Source organism: Alligator mississippiensis, chromosome 3 (genome assembly GCF_030867095.1).
Source record: "Alligator mississippiensis isolate rAllMis1 chromosome 3, rAllMis1, whole genome shotgun sequence".
Lineage (NCBI taxonomy): Eukaryota > Metazoa > Chordata > Crocodylia > Alligatoridae > Alligator > Alligator mississippiensis.
Genome location: NC_081826.1, coordinates 74,923,507 through 74,941,572, shown reverse-complemented (window position 1 = coordinate 74,941,572; position 18,066 = coordinate 74,923,507). Strand labels below are relative to the sequence as shown.

General features: G+C 42.7%; 1 protein-coding gene across 3 annotated transcripts in view; it reads right to left on the bottom strand.

Moving 5' to 3' along the window:
- The window catches only part of ST18 (ST18 C2H2C-type zinc finger transcription factor), a 133,033-nt gene that overhangs the window by 28,094 nt on the left and 86,873 nt on the right, over window positions 1-18,066 (bottom strand). For all 3 annotated transcript variants that reach the window (XM_059724098.1, XM_059724099.1, XM_059724100.1), the window contains one exon: window positions 10,589-10,834. In XM_059724098.1, the coding sequence (XP_059580081.1) occupies window positions 10,589-10,834 (246 nt within the window). The remainder of the gene's footprint in view (window positions 1-10,588; window positions 10,835-18,066) is intronic.

Sequence of the window (18,066 nt, the reverse complement as noted above, 5' to 3'; positions counted from 1 at the left end):
TCACAAAATGTTAATATACAGTACTTTCAGACATGTGGAGGTGACTTCTTACAGTGATGAGTTTGTGAAATAGATCCTAGAAGTTTGGAAGAAAACAAGGCCATGAAAATGTGGCTTTTACTTGGAAAATAATTGTGCAAACAAAAGAAAGGCAACAAAAAGAAATTATTCAACCTTTTGACTCGCATAACCCTTAGTTTCGCAAGGGGGAATTTCCCTGGTTTTTCTATATAAGTAAATCTGATCTACTGTACATAGTACAAATAAATCATTATACTTTTGTAAATGTAAAACTTTTTAAATGTATGAAATGGAATAACATTTTGACCCATCTAAGTAACTGATTCTTGTTCTTAAGAAAGTCACAACTGTATTTTAAAATATTCTTTGGTAGTAGAACCCTTAGGAATGGTTTCTGATTTTTAGGTTGACCTGCTCATTTGTATTACCAGTTCAAAATGGCCTGGTTTCAGAAAAGCAAGAGCATTGTCTAATAGCTTTGACATTTTTTTTCAAGTTTTTCTCATGCATATGTGAACTTTTGAGAAGGCCCCAAAGTCTCTTGCATTATTAATAAGATGAGAGAATTCCCTGCTTGGTTTCATATACATTTATAAGTACAAGCGAAGCAAGGTTAGTCAAATAAGTAGCTGTTAAGAGAATATGCTTTGTGGCACCAGAGCTTGCTGCCTGTGACTGGGAAAAACAACTTTCTGCTCCAGACTTGATACTGTAGATGCTTTTAAGACTGTACAATTTATGAGCTCTCCAGGGCACTGGTGTAGGGAGTTCTGTAGAGCTGAGAGAAGCAGAGAGCGGTGAGAGGGGAGAATGTGGACTGAAAATGGAGCTTCTGTCCAGTTGAACTTCTAGGCTCTGCGGGGGTGTTTCTTCTGATAAAGCTTCCATATGGTCCCCAATTCTGGCAGCTCATCTTTGCCTTTCTGGAAGCTGGCTCCTGGAGGATCTGACTTCCTTCTGCTTTCTGGTGTTGGCTACCCATTACCAGTTATATAGTTTTAACGCATAGTATTTATGCATATAGAAATCTAGTCATATTCCTGATAAATAAATTACTACTGGTATTTAGTGTAGTTACCTCGTTTGGGAATAATCTCATATGCCACTATAACAAATACTGAAAATAAATTATTTTTCATTTTTTCAAAATAATTTTTTTCTGGTGACTATTAAGGAATACTTTTAAATGCAATCATAAGGAAAATCAAATCATATTTGAGGCATCAGGGTTTTTTTTTCAAAATGAAAAATATTTAGATCAACAATCCTTAAAACACAGAAAAGACTATAAACAGTTATCTATTAATTTTACATTTTATTAAAATGTAAATATAAAATTCTAAATATATGAAATCTGGATTTAAGAATCCCCAACATTTGAAATGTTAGAAATTGAATGCAAGGTTGCTCAAAATCCTAAATACTTGAAATCTGCACATACTTAAGTACAATCTATACCACGGGGCTGCTGTTTTAACTACATCAGCAGGGCTACAACGAGGAACTTCAGGACTTGTAAAACAGCAAAGCCCGCACTAAAAAGACACTGTCTATACCTTTTAGCGTGAGTCACATTTCTCAAATAATTTGCAAAACAAGCTTAAGGTACCCATTTGCTTGAGGCAGGCTGACGAGAGGTGGCTTTTGTATGTGTTATGGTGCGCTTTAATTTCTGACTCACGTAGAGTCCACAGTACCTATTAATGCTCCCAGCCAAGGGTTATATTCTTTATCTCAAGTAGACGATACCAGTTGATGTTTCTTTGGTGAAGGACCAGGATTCATATTCACGGTTGATTCACACTGTAACTGTCTGATATGTACAGAATATAAAAGGTTGGCTAGAAGTTATATAATTTTTCAACTAGTATAATTCCTGTGCCCAGCAGGAAAGATGTCATTTCTTTGATTAGCAATGGAAAAAGCTGCCGTACAGAAACCTTTAACAAAGCAAAGAGGGCAGGGTTAAAGCTAATGTATGCATATTTATTGTTTCCAGACTAACTGATGTTTGAGGTTTTTGAACTCCAACATTGTAATTTGCTGACTTTCAAACAACTGTTTTTTTTTAAATCTCAGCAGTGAATTTCCTAATGCACAATTTCATATGCACATCTATGCAATGTGTATATATGCCATACACAAACACTCATACAACCTTGACTTCAGCGTAGCTAGATTTTTTAGTTTGAGATTCCTGACAAAAGAAAAAGAAGTTTAAAGGGAAGCACATAGTACAAAAAAGGTATTGATCATGATTAGTGTGGTAATAAGGAATCTACTTCCTGTTAATAATTTTTAGTATAGTTCTGAAGAAGGTCAGAGACAGACAAACATTTAAACAGGTAATTATTTCTAGGTTCTCCATGAAATCCTGGAGATTGAGAAAAAATAAAATATGGCAGTGGTACTTCTGTTACACAGTAGACAGGAAGCAACATTTAAAGGAGTCAGGTAGGAGGACACTGAAGCTCCTTGTATATCAGAGGAGGTCAGAGGAAGTAAATGGTGGTATGGATATGGCTAGATTGTACAGATCATGCAGATCTGTTGTCCATGAACACAACTATGAGTTGGTCACAGGACCAGAATGGCTGATCCCAGCCATACTTGCACTAGTGTGAAGCTCAAGATTTATTCCTTGGATTCAAAAACAGAGGGGCTGAGAGCAGGCAGCCTTGTTACTTGGGCAGTGCTCTTCTCTATAGAATTTAATCTATCCTGAGTGATATGCAACCTTTACAGAACGCATCAAGGAAAATCCACACCCCTTTCTCTTTGTAGTTACGTTCAGACTTAGTGGGTGGATATTTAGCTAATCAAATGCAAACACGTGTAGCTTTCCTTTCTTGTTTGACTAGAGTTAGGATTAAATGTTTTTACAATTCTAAGGAATACCAGTTTAAAAAAAAATCAGAACCAGTCCAATAGATCCTACCAATCCTATTTTCTACAAAGAGAGTGTGTGTGTGTGTATGTGTGTTCACATGTGCACACCACAGAAAGAAAGCGAGCAATGAAATTCCATTAATGTACAGATGGAAGTTTATATTGATTTCAGCAAAGACCAGAACATAATGGTAACATGAATAACAGATAATAGCATCTGGCACTTTTAACATTTTTAAGCCCTGAAATCTTTGGAGAACTGACAGTTGAACTAACTGACAGCTCTAGTTATTTCTCAGTGCTTTCCTTTTGGAGAGATTTTGAGCTTTTTCCAAATTCAAGATTTTTTTTTAGGGGGCATCTGGACAGGCTATTTCACTGAAAGAGAGAGAGACAATATTTTCTGGAAATTACCACCAAAATTAAGCAACTGTTGTGCATATGAACCAGATAACAATGAATTAGAAATAGATATAATCATTCATTTTCTTTGCATGGGGACAACTGCCAGTCTTTGATTTTCAAAGCAAAGCCTTTGGCCTAGAGACCACTGGACATGTCAATGTTCTCTGGGATCAGAGCTGCTCAGAGCAGAGGTCTTGGGCCAGGTGCCTGATTGGGAACAAACTGCACAAAATGAAGTTCTGGAGCTTAGGTAAAAAGATGGTTTAATGTTCACTCTTCATGGCCTATTAGCATCACTGATACTGCTGACGCTGTGTATACAGCCAAGCCATCCATCAGAATACGCCCAAATTGCAGCAGGAGAAAAGTGCAGTACATTCATAGATTTCATAGACATTAGGGTTGGAAGGGACCTCAGAAGATCATCGAGTCCAGCCCCTGCTCCAGGGGCAGGAAGTCAGCTAGGGTCAAAGGATCCCAACAAGATAGGCATCAAAATGTTTAATAAAAGAGTCCAGAGCAGGTGCTTGCACCATCTCTGGAAAGAGTTTATTCCAGGCCTTGGGGGCTCAGACAGTAAAGAAGTTTTTCCTTCTGTCCAGTTTAAATGGTCTTGGAGGACTTTATGACTGTTTGACCTTGTCATTCCTTGGGGTGCTTTGGTGAACAGGCATACTGATGCACACCCCTTATGTACTTATAAGCAGCCACCAGGACACCCCTGAGCCTGCACTTTTCCAGGCTGAAGAGTCCCATGGCTCTCAGCCTCTCATCATAAGGTCTGTTCTCTTGCCCTCTGATCATGTGCATGGCTCTTCTCTGAACTCTCTCAAGCTTCTCCACATCCTTTTTAAATTGTGGGGCCCAGAATTGAATGCAGTACTCAAGCTGCGGCCTCATCAAGGCCGAGTACAGTGAGAGGATGACATCCTGGGATTTGCTTGAGAAGCAAGCCAGAGTTTTGTTTCCTTTACCAGCTGTGGCATTGCATTGGGGCTCATGTTCATCTTGTGGTCAATCATGAACCTCAAGTCCCTTTCAGGCGTGGTGCTAGTGAGTGTAGCACTGATGAGCATATAAGTGTGATGTGAGGTTTTTTTCCCCCTGAGGTGGAGTACCTTGCATTTTTTCATATTGAATGTCATCAGGTTTTTGTCTGCCCACTTTCTAAGCCTGTCAAGGTCAGCCTGGATCACCAGCCTATCCTCAGGTGTGGACACTTTACCCCAAAGTTTGGTGTCGTCAGTGAACCTGGCCAGTCTGCTTCTGACACCAATGTCCATATTGTTAATAAAGATGTTAAAGAGTACAGGTCCAAGGATGGAGCCTTGGGGGACACCACTGCTTACAGAGCACCATGATGATTCACTTCCATTGATCACCACTCTCTGAGTCTGACCTCGGAGCCAATTCTCCAGCCATCGGACTGTGATGTAGCTGAGCCAGCAGTTGGCCAATTTTTCCATGAGGAGATCATGGGACACCAAATCAAAGGCCAAAGATATTCTGACTGTGATGTTTTTCACCTAGCCACACTCCCTTTCCCATGCTATATTACCTTTGATGAGAAAAGTGGCACACAAGCCTCTTAATCAAATCTGTGAGATCAGTCAATCCCCCGGGCAGCAAAGCAAGTTTCTCAATTGCTCTGGGGGCAATACACCACAAAATGGCTATACTACAAGAAAGAATCTGGCCCCATAGTTTAATATATTCTTCAGCCAGATCTATAAAAATAGAAGTATCCAGTTATTCTGTACCCCTACGGTACAGATAAACATCAACACAATGGAGTCACAGTATTTGGCTGCCCTGGATACTACAGGTCCTGTACAACTATGTGCCACCTAAGAGCCAGTCTTGTAGACCTCTTCAGCTTGGGACAGACTTTACTCATAAACCGGTTTAAGTGATCAGAAGCTGGGTTCAGCTTGTAACAGAACAGATATTCGGTGCACATAAACCAGTTTGAAAATGGCCGAAACTGGTTTGAGATAAACCTGGTTGAATGTAGTATCAGACTTAACTGATTTGGCTCAAATTGGTTTATGCAATGTCTATTGCAGACCCCTTGCTGGTTTAACATAAACCAGACTCCCTGAGCATCCCAGAATGCTCTCTGGGCTGGGCAGGGCTCTCCACAATGAAGCTGACCCCTCCCCTCTGCTCCCTGGCTGGAGATCCCACAGAGACTGCAGATACAGCAGGGTTTGCCTGGCTTTCCCCTGCCCCCCACCTCGGCTCGCTCGCTCCCAGGGTTTGCCTGGCTCCACGGCCCCCCTCACTCCCTCCCTCCCTCTTATTTCCCACAGCACAGACCCCAGTCCCACAGACCCTAGGCATGTGGTATGCTAGCTAATGCCAAGAGGTGTCTGTGTGTGCATGTCTCCAATTTCACTGGGACAGGCAGACAGAACAGTCACTGCTTAGGGCTTTTTGGAGCTAATCAAGAGGTCAGCTGGTAAGCTGTTTAAGAAGAGTTTAAACTAAAGGAGAGAGGCTCTTGTTTTGTTGATGGGGTGATAAGCACTGTTATCAGGTTCCTGCTGGCTTCCTTGCCTGTTAGTTTGCTGCAGACAGTATAAAGAAGCAGGGAGAAGGAGATTAAAAAGTTCCATATCATCAACAGATGCGTGCACTGCACCCCTCCCCTCCTGGTCTCAGAGTGCTAGCTGGGGGTTGGGAACACTCCCGCCCCTTGAGCAGCCAATGGGGAAAAGGCTAGGATGGTGAAGGCAGAACTCCCTAATCAGAGCATCCTGCCAGGACCTAGCCATACCCACTCCCAGCTCAGTTCTGTACAAGGGAAGGGAAGGCTGTTCTAGCGCCCCCTGGCTTCTAGCCTGAGTCACTGCAGGCATGTGCCTGAATTTCCTCAGTCCAGGGAGAATGTCTGTCCAGTTACAAACTGGTTCAGCCTAGCTAGGTTAGATTAACCTGTAAAGATTGAATCAATTTAGGCTCAGGGTTTTGAATGTCTGTCCCCAGTCTTCATGGCAGCTGCCTGTAATCATACAGTGAGTTTTTCTTTCAATTGAGCAATAACATTTCCCTCAGGGTTTTATGAAATTTTCCCTGTGAATCTCCATCATCAGCTCTACTGAATGTGTTCTCTATAGCACGATGACTAATTTGGACAGTTAATGGAAGAAGATAATTTTGTAATAACTATAAGTACTATGTTTCTGTATTGCACAAAGACAAATGCGGTGGCAGCATGTCAGACTCCAGCCTGTTAGCTAACCTTCCCAGAACTATGGGGAAATTTGGGTCTAGACTGGAACTCTGCACCTTAGGCCTATTTCTGTTAATTAACAAGATTTCATGCAGTTAGTATTAAAAGGGCTGTCTGTGCATATTCTTCATCATGATAACATCCAAATAAACCTCCTATGTCCCCTATTCTGGCAACAAGGATCAAGAGAAAATTGTGGCCAAAAAAGATGGGAAAAAGAAACAAAAGGAGACCATGCTGCCAGTATTCAATACAGACAGACATGAAAAGAGCAAAATAGAAACACAACAAAAAAATCAAGGAAATTATCAGGTTGCAAATTGTAATCTAGTCTATTAGCCTTGATAGCTAGAGAGTTACTTACTGTAAATATTTGCCTCGTTTCTATTTGAGCGTGTTTGTGCCCACAGATGTATTTGTGAAATAGAGTCATGCTTTTATATTTTCTGGCTAGATACAGATGTTACATTTAATGCGCATTAAGTGCACAGAAAGTGCTTTACAGCTGTAACAGAAAGAGACGTTCGTAGAACATAAAGTGCTTAAAGTGGAAGAGCCTGCTCTAAGTTAACCCCTGGATGGATGTGTACTAACCTAAAGTGCTTTCTGTTAGAGCGTGTTATCAAACGCCTGTGCCAGATCCCATCAAGGGTTAACTTAGAGTGCAATTGCCACCATCCCAGGTGGCCCTTGCACAGGGTTATGCTCTAGCCTCAGGCAGAACTCATTTGCTCTGCTGGAGCCTGGGCCAGTCCCACCACCCTGGCTGTCATTAACCCAAGTCAGTGACAGTCTCTGATCCCAACCCTGTGCACACCCTGGTGGTGGCGGGGGGGGGAAGAGGGGAGTGAGGGAAGAGGGGGTTTTGGTCCCTGCAGCCACCCCTGCCCTAGAGTGTACCATAGCCTGGCAGGGGGAGGAGGGGGAGGGTGGCTACAGAGGAAAGAGTTTGGGGTCTCTCTTTCAGCAGCATGCTACTGCTTGACTGTGGTTTGGGTTGTGGAGGAAGGGCTCTGCGGTCTGTGTCCCTGCAGCAGCCCCAGCTGGGAAGCTGCAGGGATATGGACCTCAGAGCCCTTCCTTTGCAACAGCCCTGGCTGGGCCACCCAGTACTGCAGCTGCTAGCTGAAGCTGTCAAGAGGATATGGGGGGAGAGAAGGGAGTCTCTCCTTCATGGACCCAGCTCATCCCCTCCCCAACCAGATCCCAGCCATAGGGACCTTGCAGGGGGCGGGGGGAGGGAAGGGACTCCATTCCCCCCTGCCACTACCTCCCCAGCTGCTACTGATAGTTGTCGGCTGGCAAGGGGAGGGGGTTCGGGCTGGGGGTAGGGGCTGCTTTGACAGCCTCCTGGGAGGTGTGCAGGAGCGGCCCCACCAGCCAGTGCAGAAAGGCTGTGAACCCCCTCACCCCCACAACAAACAGCAAATGTCTGCTTGGATGGCTCCTGCTGTAACTTATAGCACTTAGAGTAAAGCATGGTAAGTTTGAGTTCTTCTGCCAGGGGCCTTTTGAATGTTTGTACTCAGCCTCTGTGACAGGGCAAATAGATAAGTCACCCTGCCATATTCATGTCTCTTCTATTGGCTTTGCAAGGCAATCAGGAGTAAATTGAGTGTGATTTATTTATAATGTTGATATAGGCCAGGGGTGTACAAACTTTTTGAATGTGGGGCCGGATCATGAACTTTTTATCACCCAGTGGGCCAGCAGGAGTGGGTGCTCATGCAGCCTGTCCAGTCTGGCCATGGCATGGGGGCGCAGGGGTCAAGGGGTGCAGCCTGACCCTGCCGTGTCCTCCCTGACACCTGGGCAGCCTCGAGGATGCTCCCACACCTGCGCGTCTGGGCTCAGCAGCCAGGGGGACATGTGGGGACCCTACAGAGGGGTGTGGGATGTACAGGGACACCCCTGTTCCCTCTCCCCCAGGGCAGCCTGAGCCTGAGCCCAAGCCCAACCGGCAGGGCTCCCTCCCTCTCCGGGGCCCACAACTCACCACCCTCAGTGCGATGTTTGCAGGCGCGGGGGGATGTGGGGAGGCAGGAGTGGTGCCAGCTTCCCGCCCCGACAGCCACAGCTACAGCAGCAGTGGCAGCAGCATCTCCTGCGGGCCTGGCCACAGCATCCCTCCGAGCCGGCATCCGCGCTCCCTGCACCCACCCGCCCGCTACACCACGACCTGCTCCAGCCTGTGTGGCCAGCAGGGACTGGTACAGGGCAGGGCTGGCATGCAAATGAGGAAGGGAGGGGTGGGGCTAGGAAGGGACACCATGAAATGAGGGGGGAGGGGAGGAGCCGCACTGCATTGGCAACATCAAGCTGACGCGGTGCATGTGGGAACCTTGTCCCTTCCCCAGCCCTTCAGCAGCCATTAGGAAGCTGCTGAGGGGCTGGGGGAGAGACAAGGGATGGGAACGAAAGTAAACAGTGTTTACTTTCATTTCCCGTTGCAGCACCTCGGGTCTCAGAAAATGGCTTGGCGGGCCGCATGGCGGCCTGCGGGCCATATGTTGGACAAGCCTGATATAGCCTTTGGAATATTTAAGCCAAACTGATGCTCATTAATTCCAGCAATAATTGGTGAGTTTGCATATACAGTAAAAGCCGTGTTATCCGGCACCTTACAAAACAGCATGCTCTACTAACCGGCCTGCCAGTAGACGTGGCAAAAGTGAAACTGGACCACCATGGCACTTCTGGTTTTGCCAAGCCCCCATGGCCCAGGGCAAAGCAGCCTGTGCTTCTGAGCCCCCACAGCCCGGGACATAGCAGCCTTTCCCCGGTGTGCCTGGGGCCCCCCTCCCTGTTCCCCAGCATACTGATGTGGCAGGAGGCACGGCGGCACACCAGACATGGCAGGAGGGGCAATGGCCTGAACAGGCAAAGACACCTGTTTGGACCTCTCAGATAACTCGCATATTTGGTTATCCGGCACCCCCCATCCCCCATGGGTGCTGGATAACAAAGCTCTTCCTGGATGCAAATGTAATCTGAATGCTTTCTGAATTACTGGTGCTTGCAATACTCTAAGTAGGATGGCGTGAGCAATACACATCTGAAATATGTTGCAGATAAGGGTGTATTTTGTCTAGTAAAAGAATATTGTAGACTAATACAAGAGATTCCATGCATGCATTTAAACACCCAAACAGAGAGCTGTCTGAAACTGACAAAGTAAAATGATCGCTTAGAAGAATTATATTGCATTACAAAATGAAAAGTTTTTGATATTTTCAAGAATATACTTGCATTAGTTAATAATCCTTTGGTCATGGGAGAGCATGGACTTCAGGATTTCAGACCATTAGGAACAAAGCTAAAAAGTAGGCTCAGTTTTTGGATGCCATTAGTAACTTGGTTTAAGATGTTGGCATGTGCCATGAGTCCAGCTGAAGTTATCAATTTCTGCAAATACTGAGCAACCTCTACAGGTTATAGAGCCAAGATTTTCAAAAGTGACTGGTAATTGTATGCATCTTTGCTGAGGTACAGTTAAAACTGGCTTGATCTTTATGCAGTGCTGAGTAAACACCTTCTGAAAATCTGTTTTCTTTAAGCTGCATCACATTGGGTGCTGACAGATGTGCAGTTCACTCCCCATCCCTTCTTCCCCCTCCCTTCCTACAGATAGTACTAGGGGTGGGGCTGGGCTGCATTAGCCCAGCTGGATCTCAGCACAAATTAATCGTAGGGAAGAGAAATTCCCTAAGGTGCTCCAAAATGGAGCATCTTTATCTGATCCCTCATGTGGTGAGGGTTAATTTGTCACATGATTGGCCACTTTTAAAGGACTTTGCATCTGTGCACATGTTGTGGCATGGCTGTAGAGAGTGTTCAAGGGGCCAATTATGCAACAAATGTCACTTCTGTCAGTGCCCATTGGGTCCTCCACAACAGTACTCACTTTGAAATATCTCAACCATTATGTTTTAGGCCCAGTACTCCAGAAGGAGGCATCCAAGATTAGAGGCAATTTGGGGATTAAAGGACCTTAGTGCTGATTCTTCAACTTCTGTAACTGACAAGATGAAAAGATACCTCTTTCTCTTCCTCCTTCCTGCCATAGGTCTTGCTATAGTTGATTGGCGTATCCCAGCCTTCCTGTTCACAGAGAGCCTGGTAGAAGGCTGCATTTACCAGAATGCTGCTTGTTTTGAAGGGAGAAGAGGAAGGAGTGGGAAGCGCTGTGTTGGAAGAAGTTAGAGGCATTGTCTTCTCCTGGTTTCGGTTCTTTTTCATGCTTAAATCCAGAGTGCCATTTTCGTCCACTTCTATCTCGGCTCCCTGATATGCAACAGGAAACAGAAACATGTTTAGGCAATGCACAGTTGCTGCTGCAAAATAGCCATGTGGTGCTTTTAAGGGATAAATTTAAATGCATGCTTTTATTTAAATGCATCTGAATCTAAAACCAGCTTTCCGAATTACATCAGTTAATGTTTAATTCTTAGGCAGACTTAAGTGTAACCTCAATAGTATTCTCTATGGTTCTGAGCTTAAACCTAGTAAGTAGAATTTAAGTATGATGCTTCTAAAATATAAACTGTACAGACCAAATTGGAATTTATTAAAATTTTTAAAAAAAGTTTTAAATCTTCTTGATCTTGTTACCCTTACAGAGAACTCTGACCCTAATTCACAGCTAAAAGCATTAATGTACCACTTAGGTCATCTGCAGAACTATTATTACATTGCTCCCCTTCCCTCCAGGATCTGGAAATATTACAACATCTGTATCATGGGGGCAAAGTGGCTGAGGGAAGAAATATGCTAAACCAGATGCAGTAAGAAAATTTTTCACTGGGGCTTCATACATCAATGGAAATAACATATTGTCTTAATCAGAGGTTGACTTAGAAAGCACCTTTGAAAAGATTTATTACAAAATTAGGGCCAAATTATGCCATTAAGGCACAGATCTACATTGAGAGCAGCATGATGGGAGCTATGGGGAGAGGTCCTGGAGGCATTGTAAGCAATTCCTCATGGAAAGCTCTAACATGGCTTGTGTAAGCATCTGCTGCCCCATCCCATAGGGAGGTACTCTATGAATTTACTTCTGCAAAGAACGAGCTCTGCTGGCTGGTGTATGTGGGAGTTGTGGAAAGCCTGTTCCTTGACCCCTGTTTTTGGTTAAAAAGAACACCTACACAGGAAGGTACAGGGGCTGCCACTGTATCTTTCAATTGCTCAGTTCTTGTACCATCGTATGATCATAAAAAGGGGATATAAGGTACAATTCTCAGTAGAGCTATCATCTTCCATGCTTTCACATACTACTGGGTTTGGAGGAGGGCTCATTTGGGTTGTGCCAGTATATGAATTCACAAGATAGCTCTTCCTCCTGCTTCCCCACAGCCCCACAGCATTTTGCTTGTCTAAATCCTCTCTTAGGAAATTAGAAACTGTTTGCCCTTCATTTTGGGGGGATTCTCCACCTCCTCTGACGATTCCTAGTTCTTCTGCAAGTGGAGCCAAGGCATAACTCTCACAACAGGGAGCAAAGTTGTACATGTGTGGATGGGGCAAATTAGGGGACTCATCTCTGCCTAATACACAGTTACTAGAGTCAAATGGAGCCAAACCATGAAAGAAGATTGTGCCTACAGGATGCGAGTGTCATGTGGGGTCTCTGGAAGACCAGAGACCTTTGTGGTCTAGCTGCAAAAATTACCCACCCCTAAAAGGCCAACACTTGGCTTGGTATTGTCGGGTTATGTGTAGGGATGGACCGAAATAATTATTTTGTACTTTTTGGGGAAAATGTAAAATCAGGCATTTCCCATGAAAATCAGAGAAATCCATGGAAAAAAAGGAGCCCCCCCTCCCCCCAAAAGCAGGGGAAAGTGGGGCTCTGTGTAAAAATAAAAGGTTTTTCTTTCCCCCCCAACCTGGGGAGCAGCCAAGATGGCTGGGTGATTGGGTGAAAGGGGTGCCTTCATGCAGCCTCTCAGCCCTGCAGCCTGGGCAGACAGGCCCAGCCCTGCTCTTTTTTTCTCTGCAGCCACAGCCCCAGCTGGACCCATCCATGGTAAGTGGGTGTTGTGAAGGATGGGGCTGGGGGGAAGCAGGGATGGGCCAGAGGGGCAGTGGGGTGGCAGCAGCCCATTCCTGCACCCATACGGGGCTGGGGAGGGGTCGAGGGAAGCAAGGATGGGCTGGGAGGAGCCTGGGGACATGGCAAGCCTGTGAAATTTGGCCCCAGGTTCCACGATCCCTAGTAATATGATAATTATCAGAGTAACAGTGATTTTTCAGGCAGTCAGTGTGTCAAAGTTTTAAATGATATGTTCCCATTTTTACTGGCATTATTATTATTTGTACCATGGTAGTGCCCAGAGACACCAGTCAGGAATTGCATCATAGTCATCCTGTGTCACTGTGGAAGCAGTCACTCAGAGAGCTTACAATTTGATATAATAGAATATGGATTTTGCCTCAGCGTTGATAGCACGAATATTGAATTGAATAAGTTTATGAAAGGCATGGTATGGCAGGACAGGGAGTTTTGGCATACCAGACAGATGCAGCTCCTAGGGTATGGTATATGGATAGGGTATGGTATATAAAGGTCTATTCTGTGGAAAACATCTGGTAACCCTATGGCTCACAATTTTGCTGGTCACCAGTTGGAGCCAGGAAGGATTTTTCCCCCCCCTTCATGAATACTACTAGCTTCTGGCTTCGTTGTTGCTGTTGCCTTCTTCTGAGAGATTGGGTCATTATCCATAGGTAAGGCTCAAGGTTTTTAGCTGATGTCTGCTGTGGGTGAGGATTTCAAGTGGCAATTCTGGGGATTTTTTGGTTAACAACAGCGAGTGACAAAGGAGACTGGACTGTGTGGCCTTCCCTTTCCAGTCCAAGTCCTTAATATGACTGTACTCAAATGAGGTACAAGCTTAATCAATGAAACTGTGCACTATGCTTTCAGTGGTAGTTTATTCAATGATAAAATAAAATCACAACTTCTATTTAACTATATGGTGAATTCTACATTGGGATCTGTTTCAAATCTGGGTCCTGGCAGCATTAATATAATTTTACTAAAGTAGGCCAAAGATTGTTTTGAATCCCAGCTCTCATAAGCACTGAGAGACCATCCAACAATTTAGAGTTAGCATCCTTCTTCAGGTATTTAGTCTTTATTCCTACACAGGAAAGCAGCTTCCTCAAGCTGTACTGTTGGCAGGCTGCAATGGCAGGTGGTAGTCAGTGATTTGGGCATACGTTTTCAGAAGTAACTATTGATTTTGGATGGCTCAATATTTTGGATGCCTGAGTTGAGGGACCTTAAGTATGTTTGATTTTCAAAAAATGCTGAGGACCCAGCCCTCTGGAAATTAGGTCTCTTCAGCAATGTTTCAAGCTGGGTAGCCAACCCTGAAATGTAGAGTGAAATCATTATTCATCACTCCATTTACTAGGCACAGGCCTAAGAAAGACCCTAGCTTGGTTCCAAGGACTACCAGACCAGCTGCTTACATACAATTTAGAAATTCAAAGGCACCTCTTCTATTTGTTTCTCTTGCATGACAAAGTTCACAATTTCAATCACTCAGCTTAAAAAGAGAGATGCTTTATAATATTTATGGGAAGTAAATACACTTCTAATATGTTCATACTAAGACGCTTTGGTTCTATCTTTCTGCCCCTTTTTAGTAAATAGTTTAATCTCCTGTGATAGTTTTAAGCCCTGAATTTGACAGGACAGCTTATCCTGGATAATAACTTAGTAACCACAACATCTTATGCCATCTGTATAATATCAAATACATTTTTATACCAGCATTAATAAACCTTAGTTACAAAAATCCAAGATATTAACTATATCGGTGCCAAGTGCACTCTCCAGGATCTGACAATATAGCTGTACCATGATTGCTCCAGTGTTTTTTGGCTTCACAGTTGATATGTAACTGTAGCAATGAAACAGAGCTACAGTAATCAAGTTTAATGACCAATGTAAAGTAAAATGCTAAATATTGTAGTTGCTGACATTTTTCATAATAAAAAAACTTGGGTTAAGTCTGCACAACCAACATTCACATAAAATTCCAGACCTCTGTGACAGATGGCTTAGGAAAGGAAGCCATGTGACTGGGCTGCAGTAGTTTTATAGTGCAAAACCCATAAATAGTGCAGATTCTCTGTCACTGACAAAATATCAACTACTCTGAAGGCACCAACAACAACAAAAATTGAGCAAAAAAATGGAGTAAAAACAAGCAAAATCCCCTCCCAAATCAACTTGCAGATGGAAAATTGTTGGAAACATATATCATCTTTGAGAATGGAGCTTTACCAAGGAAGCCCCATTGATGGACAGATTATCTACTAATGCGGGTATCAAGTGATTCTACTGTGTTTTCCCAAAATTCACATAGAAGTTGGGTTTGGTAACGCGCACCTAATATTGACAAGGAAAGGCATGGGTTGTGCATTTGTGAAGCAGTGTACAGATGGGGTTTAAGTGAGCTCACAGATGCACACAACAATCAAATATAGTCATGGAAAAAATATCCCCCTTTGTCCATTGTAGGATCACACGTTTACAGCATGGCTTTTTTTATTTAGAACAGTATAAAATAGCTATCACTTTGCTGTATCCCCGGCAAACTCCAAATGGCAGGGCAAAAAAAGGATGATCAGAGAGACTGTTCCAATATTCTTTCCTATTCTACTGCCTTCCTCTCCAAATCTCTCTTTCCTTTATTTTCCTGATATTTATTTTCACATTAATTTTAAACAGGAACTAAGAAGATTAAAATGTCCAAAGGTTTTGTTAGAATTCAGCTATGAAATTAGCAGAAAAAATATACTTAGTTCACACTGGCAAAAGCCGTGTTTACTTTTAGTGAAGACCCAGTCTTGTTCCTGTTCAAATTAACAAACAACTAGAGCAGGCCTCTGTCTCTTTGTATACCAAGACACGCCTTAAATATGTCTACCAAAATGATTTAGCATACAGGGCTCTCCTAACAACTGAAGTATATACATTACACCATTTCTGGCCACATAGGGCTCAAATGTCTGATTCTTTCCTAATTTACACCAGTTTTGAGTTGACACAACTTTGTGGGGCCTGATGCTAATTTCATTTACATTTGTCTGAGTTGGGAGAAAATTAATTGAAGACAATGGAGCAAAATCAGTGCAAGCGAGAGGAGAAACATGTTAATTGAATTCAAGTTACTTCTGATTTACTCTGATGCTAGTGACAGTATAATCACCCCCATAGGTCTTAAAAGCATCTGGAAACAGGAGTTTGGAATGAAAAATGAGAGAAAAATGGCTACAACATAATTCCTCGTTCTTCAGGTTCTGTGTAGTGAAACAGATAGAGCAAAACTACTCTATTACGGATAAGACAATTTGTACACAAAAAAACATAGATCTCTAGCTACTGCACAGAACAATATACTTAACTGAGGTTTCTAGTTATAAGAAATCCTGTATTTTATAAAATATATTCCAAAAATTTTCTTAGCGTACTATGAAGTACTTCAATAAACAGTTAAAACTGAACTGTCTATCACAGAAATGGACACAACGTGGCACATTTTTATGGTGCATTATCACAATCCCTTTTACTGTGTTTGTTGGCTTACTTGGTAACTCACTACATTTCATATTCTGCAGCATCCCTTGAGTAATAAGTACAAGTAAAGCCTTTATTCTATAGCTGGATCACTGAGGGTAAATCATTATGCCTAAATGAATCTGATTTAAGAACTAAGGCCTTAAGGGGGATGCTACTATAATAGTTAAGTTTGATTGGCAGCCATCATGACACATGATACTAATGTTTGGAAAAAGAAAAATCATGGTTTTTCCCCCTACATTGTGATAATCCCACTTGAGAAAAATTTGGTCTAGATCTAAGGAGCATTACTAATTCTAGATAAACTTTCCAGTTTTACCAAAAAAATAATCCTTAGGAACAGCAATATCTATAAAATCAAAATTAATTTTTGAGTACATGCTGAACAACTATTTCTGTCAACATAAGTTTTAACATGGCTCCATTCAAAAGCTGATGCTCAATTTTTTTGTTTTTTGGGGAGGGAGCAGGGGTTGTTTCATTTTTTTTAAATAATTTCTTTAAGCACATGGGGCCTATTCTGCAAATACTTACACACTATGAGCTTCCTTGGTGAGTTCCCCTACCAAAGAAAACTGAAAGGTTGAAGAGAAAAATGTTTTTAAAAGAATGTCTTTAAAAAGATGAATGTTCAGAAGTATTTACAAGATAAGGGTGTTGTACTAGGTTTGACACTTTTGAGACACAAATAAAGATATATTTTCAAAACTATTTAGGTATGGTGAGTGCCTACATTCCTTAAATACTTTTTTGAATCTGGTCTAGAGAAGCTTGTCAACCAAACATGAAAAATAGGGACATGCTGATGATTTCAACATGCATAGAAAGTGTAACAGAGCAATAACTGGAGATACTCAGTTTGTTTGTTTCTTTCAGAAGTCATTGTAGTCACTGGTCTTCTTTTGGAAGATTTTTTTGTGCATTACTAATTGAAGATGTTTGGGGTAGGGCCTTGTTTGGTGACCAGGCTGAATTTCAACTGCAGTGTACTTGGAACTGATGCAGTCATCATCATCGTTATCATCATCAACATCCAAGAAGAGAGAGATGACATAATTTGTGTTTTCAGGTTTTGTTCAAAAACAGAATTTGAACTTCAAACATTTCAAGCAAGTGTCATTTTTTGTTTTCTTTCAAGGCACAGTGCGCATATGCCATTTTGTCTAAACAGGTGGGAAAAACACCAAAACATTAAACAGAATGCTTGGCAAGCCGCAGCTCTGAGGATAAAGATAGACTGTACTGCTTGCTTCTACCTCTGCAAGTAGTGATGGTGATGACGGCTGTGAAACAAAAAAATCTCTGATGGGTTCTGGTACATGCACTTATGCTACGCTAGGCACAATGGGCTGATCCAACTTCTCCGGGAGTTCATCCACTGATTTCAGTGGGAGGTGGTTTGGGCCCTATAGACAGACAATTAGGCTGAGAGGCTGTGATTCAGTGCTTGACACTCTTGGTTGAGTTGAGAATGGTGTCTGAATCAATTACACAATTACTACATTTCAGGCGCCCAGTTAAACAGAATTCCTGGCATCTGAAAAGATCTACAAGCTTACTTCCACCTCGAAGCACATAGCAGTAACACTACTTATTTAAAAAAAATAATGCTGTAAAGGTTTCAATAGCAGCCATGACATTTTGTATGCAATTGGCTGCAAATTAACTGAGGGAGCTTGGGATCCAATTTAATTGGACTAAATGTAATCCAAGTCCATTACAAGATCATTTTTTTATAGTTATATATGGTAGATCAACACTGGGCATCCACTGTCACTGTGCCATTTTTTTCTGGCCAACAGCAGTGCTAAATATATAACGTGATTTTCTTCCCACCTCTATTCAGCTTAGTCTGGCTTCCTTCCTTTCAGTCTGAAACTTAGAAACCTGGGAAGATTATCTAGGATAGTTGCAA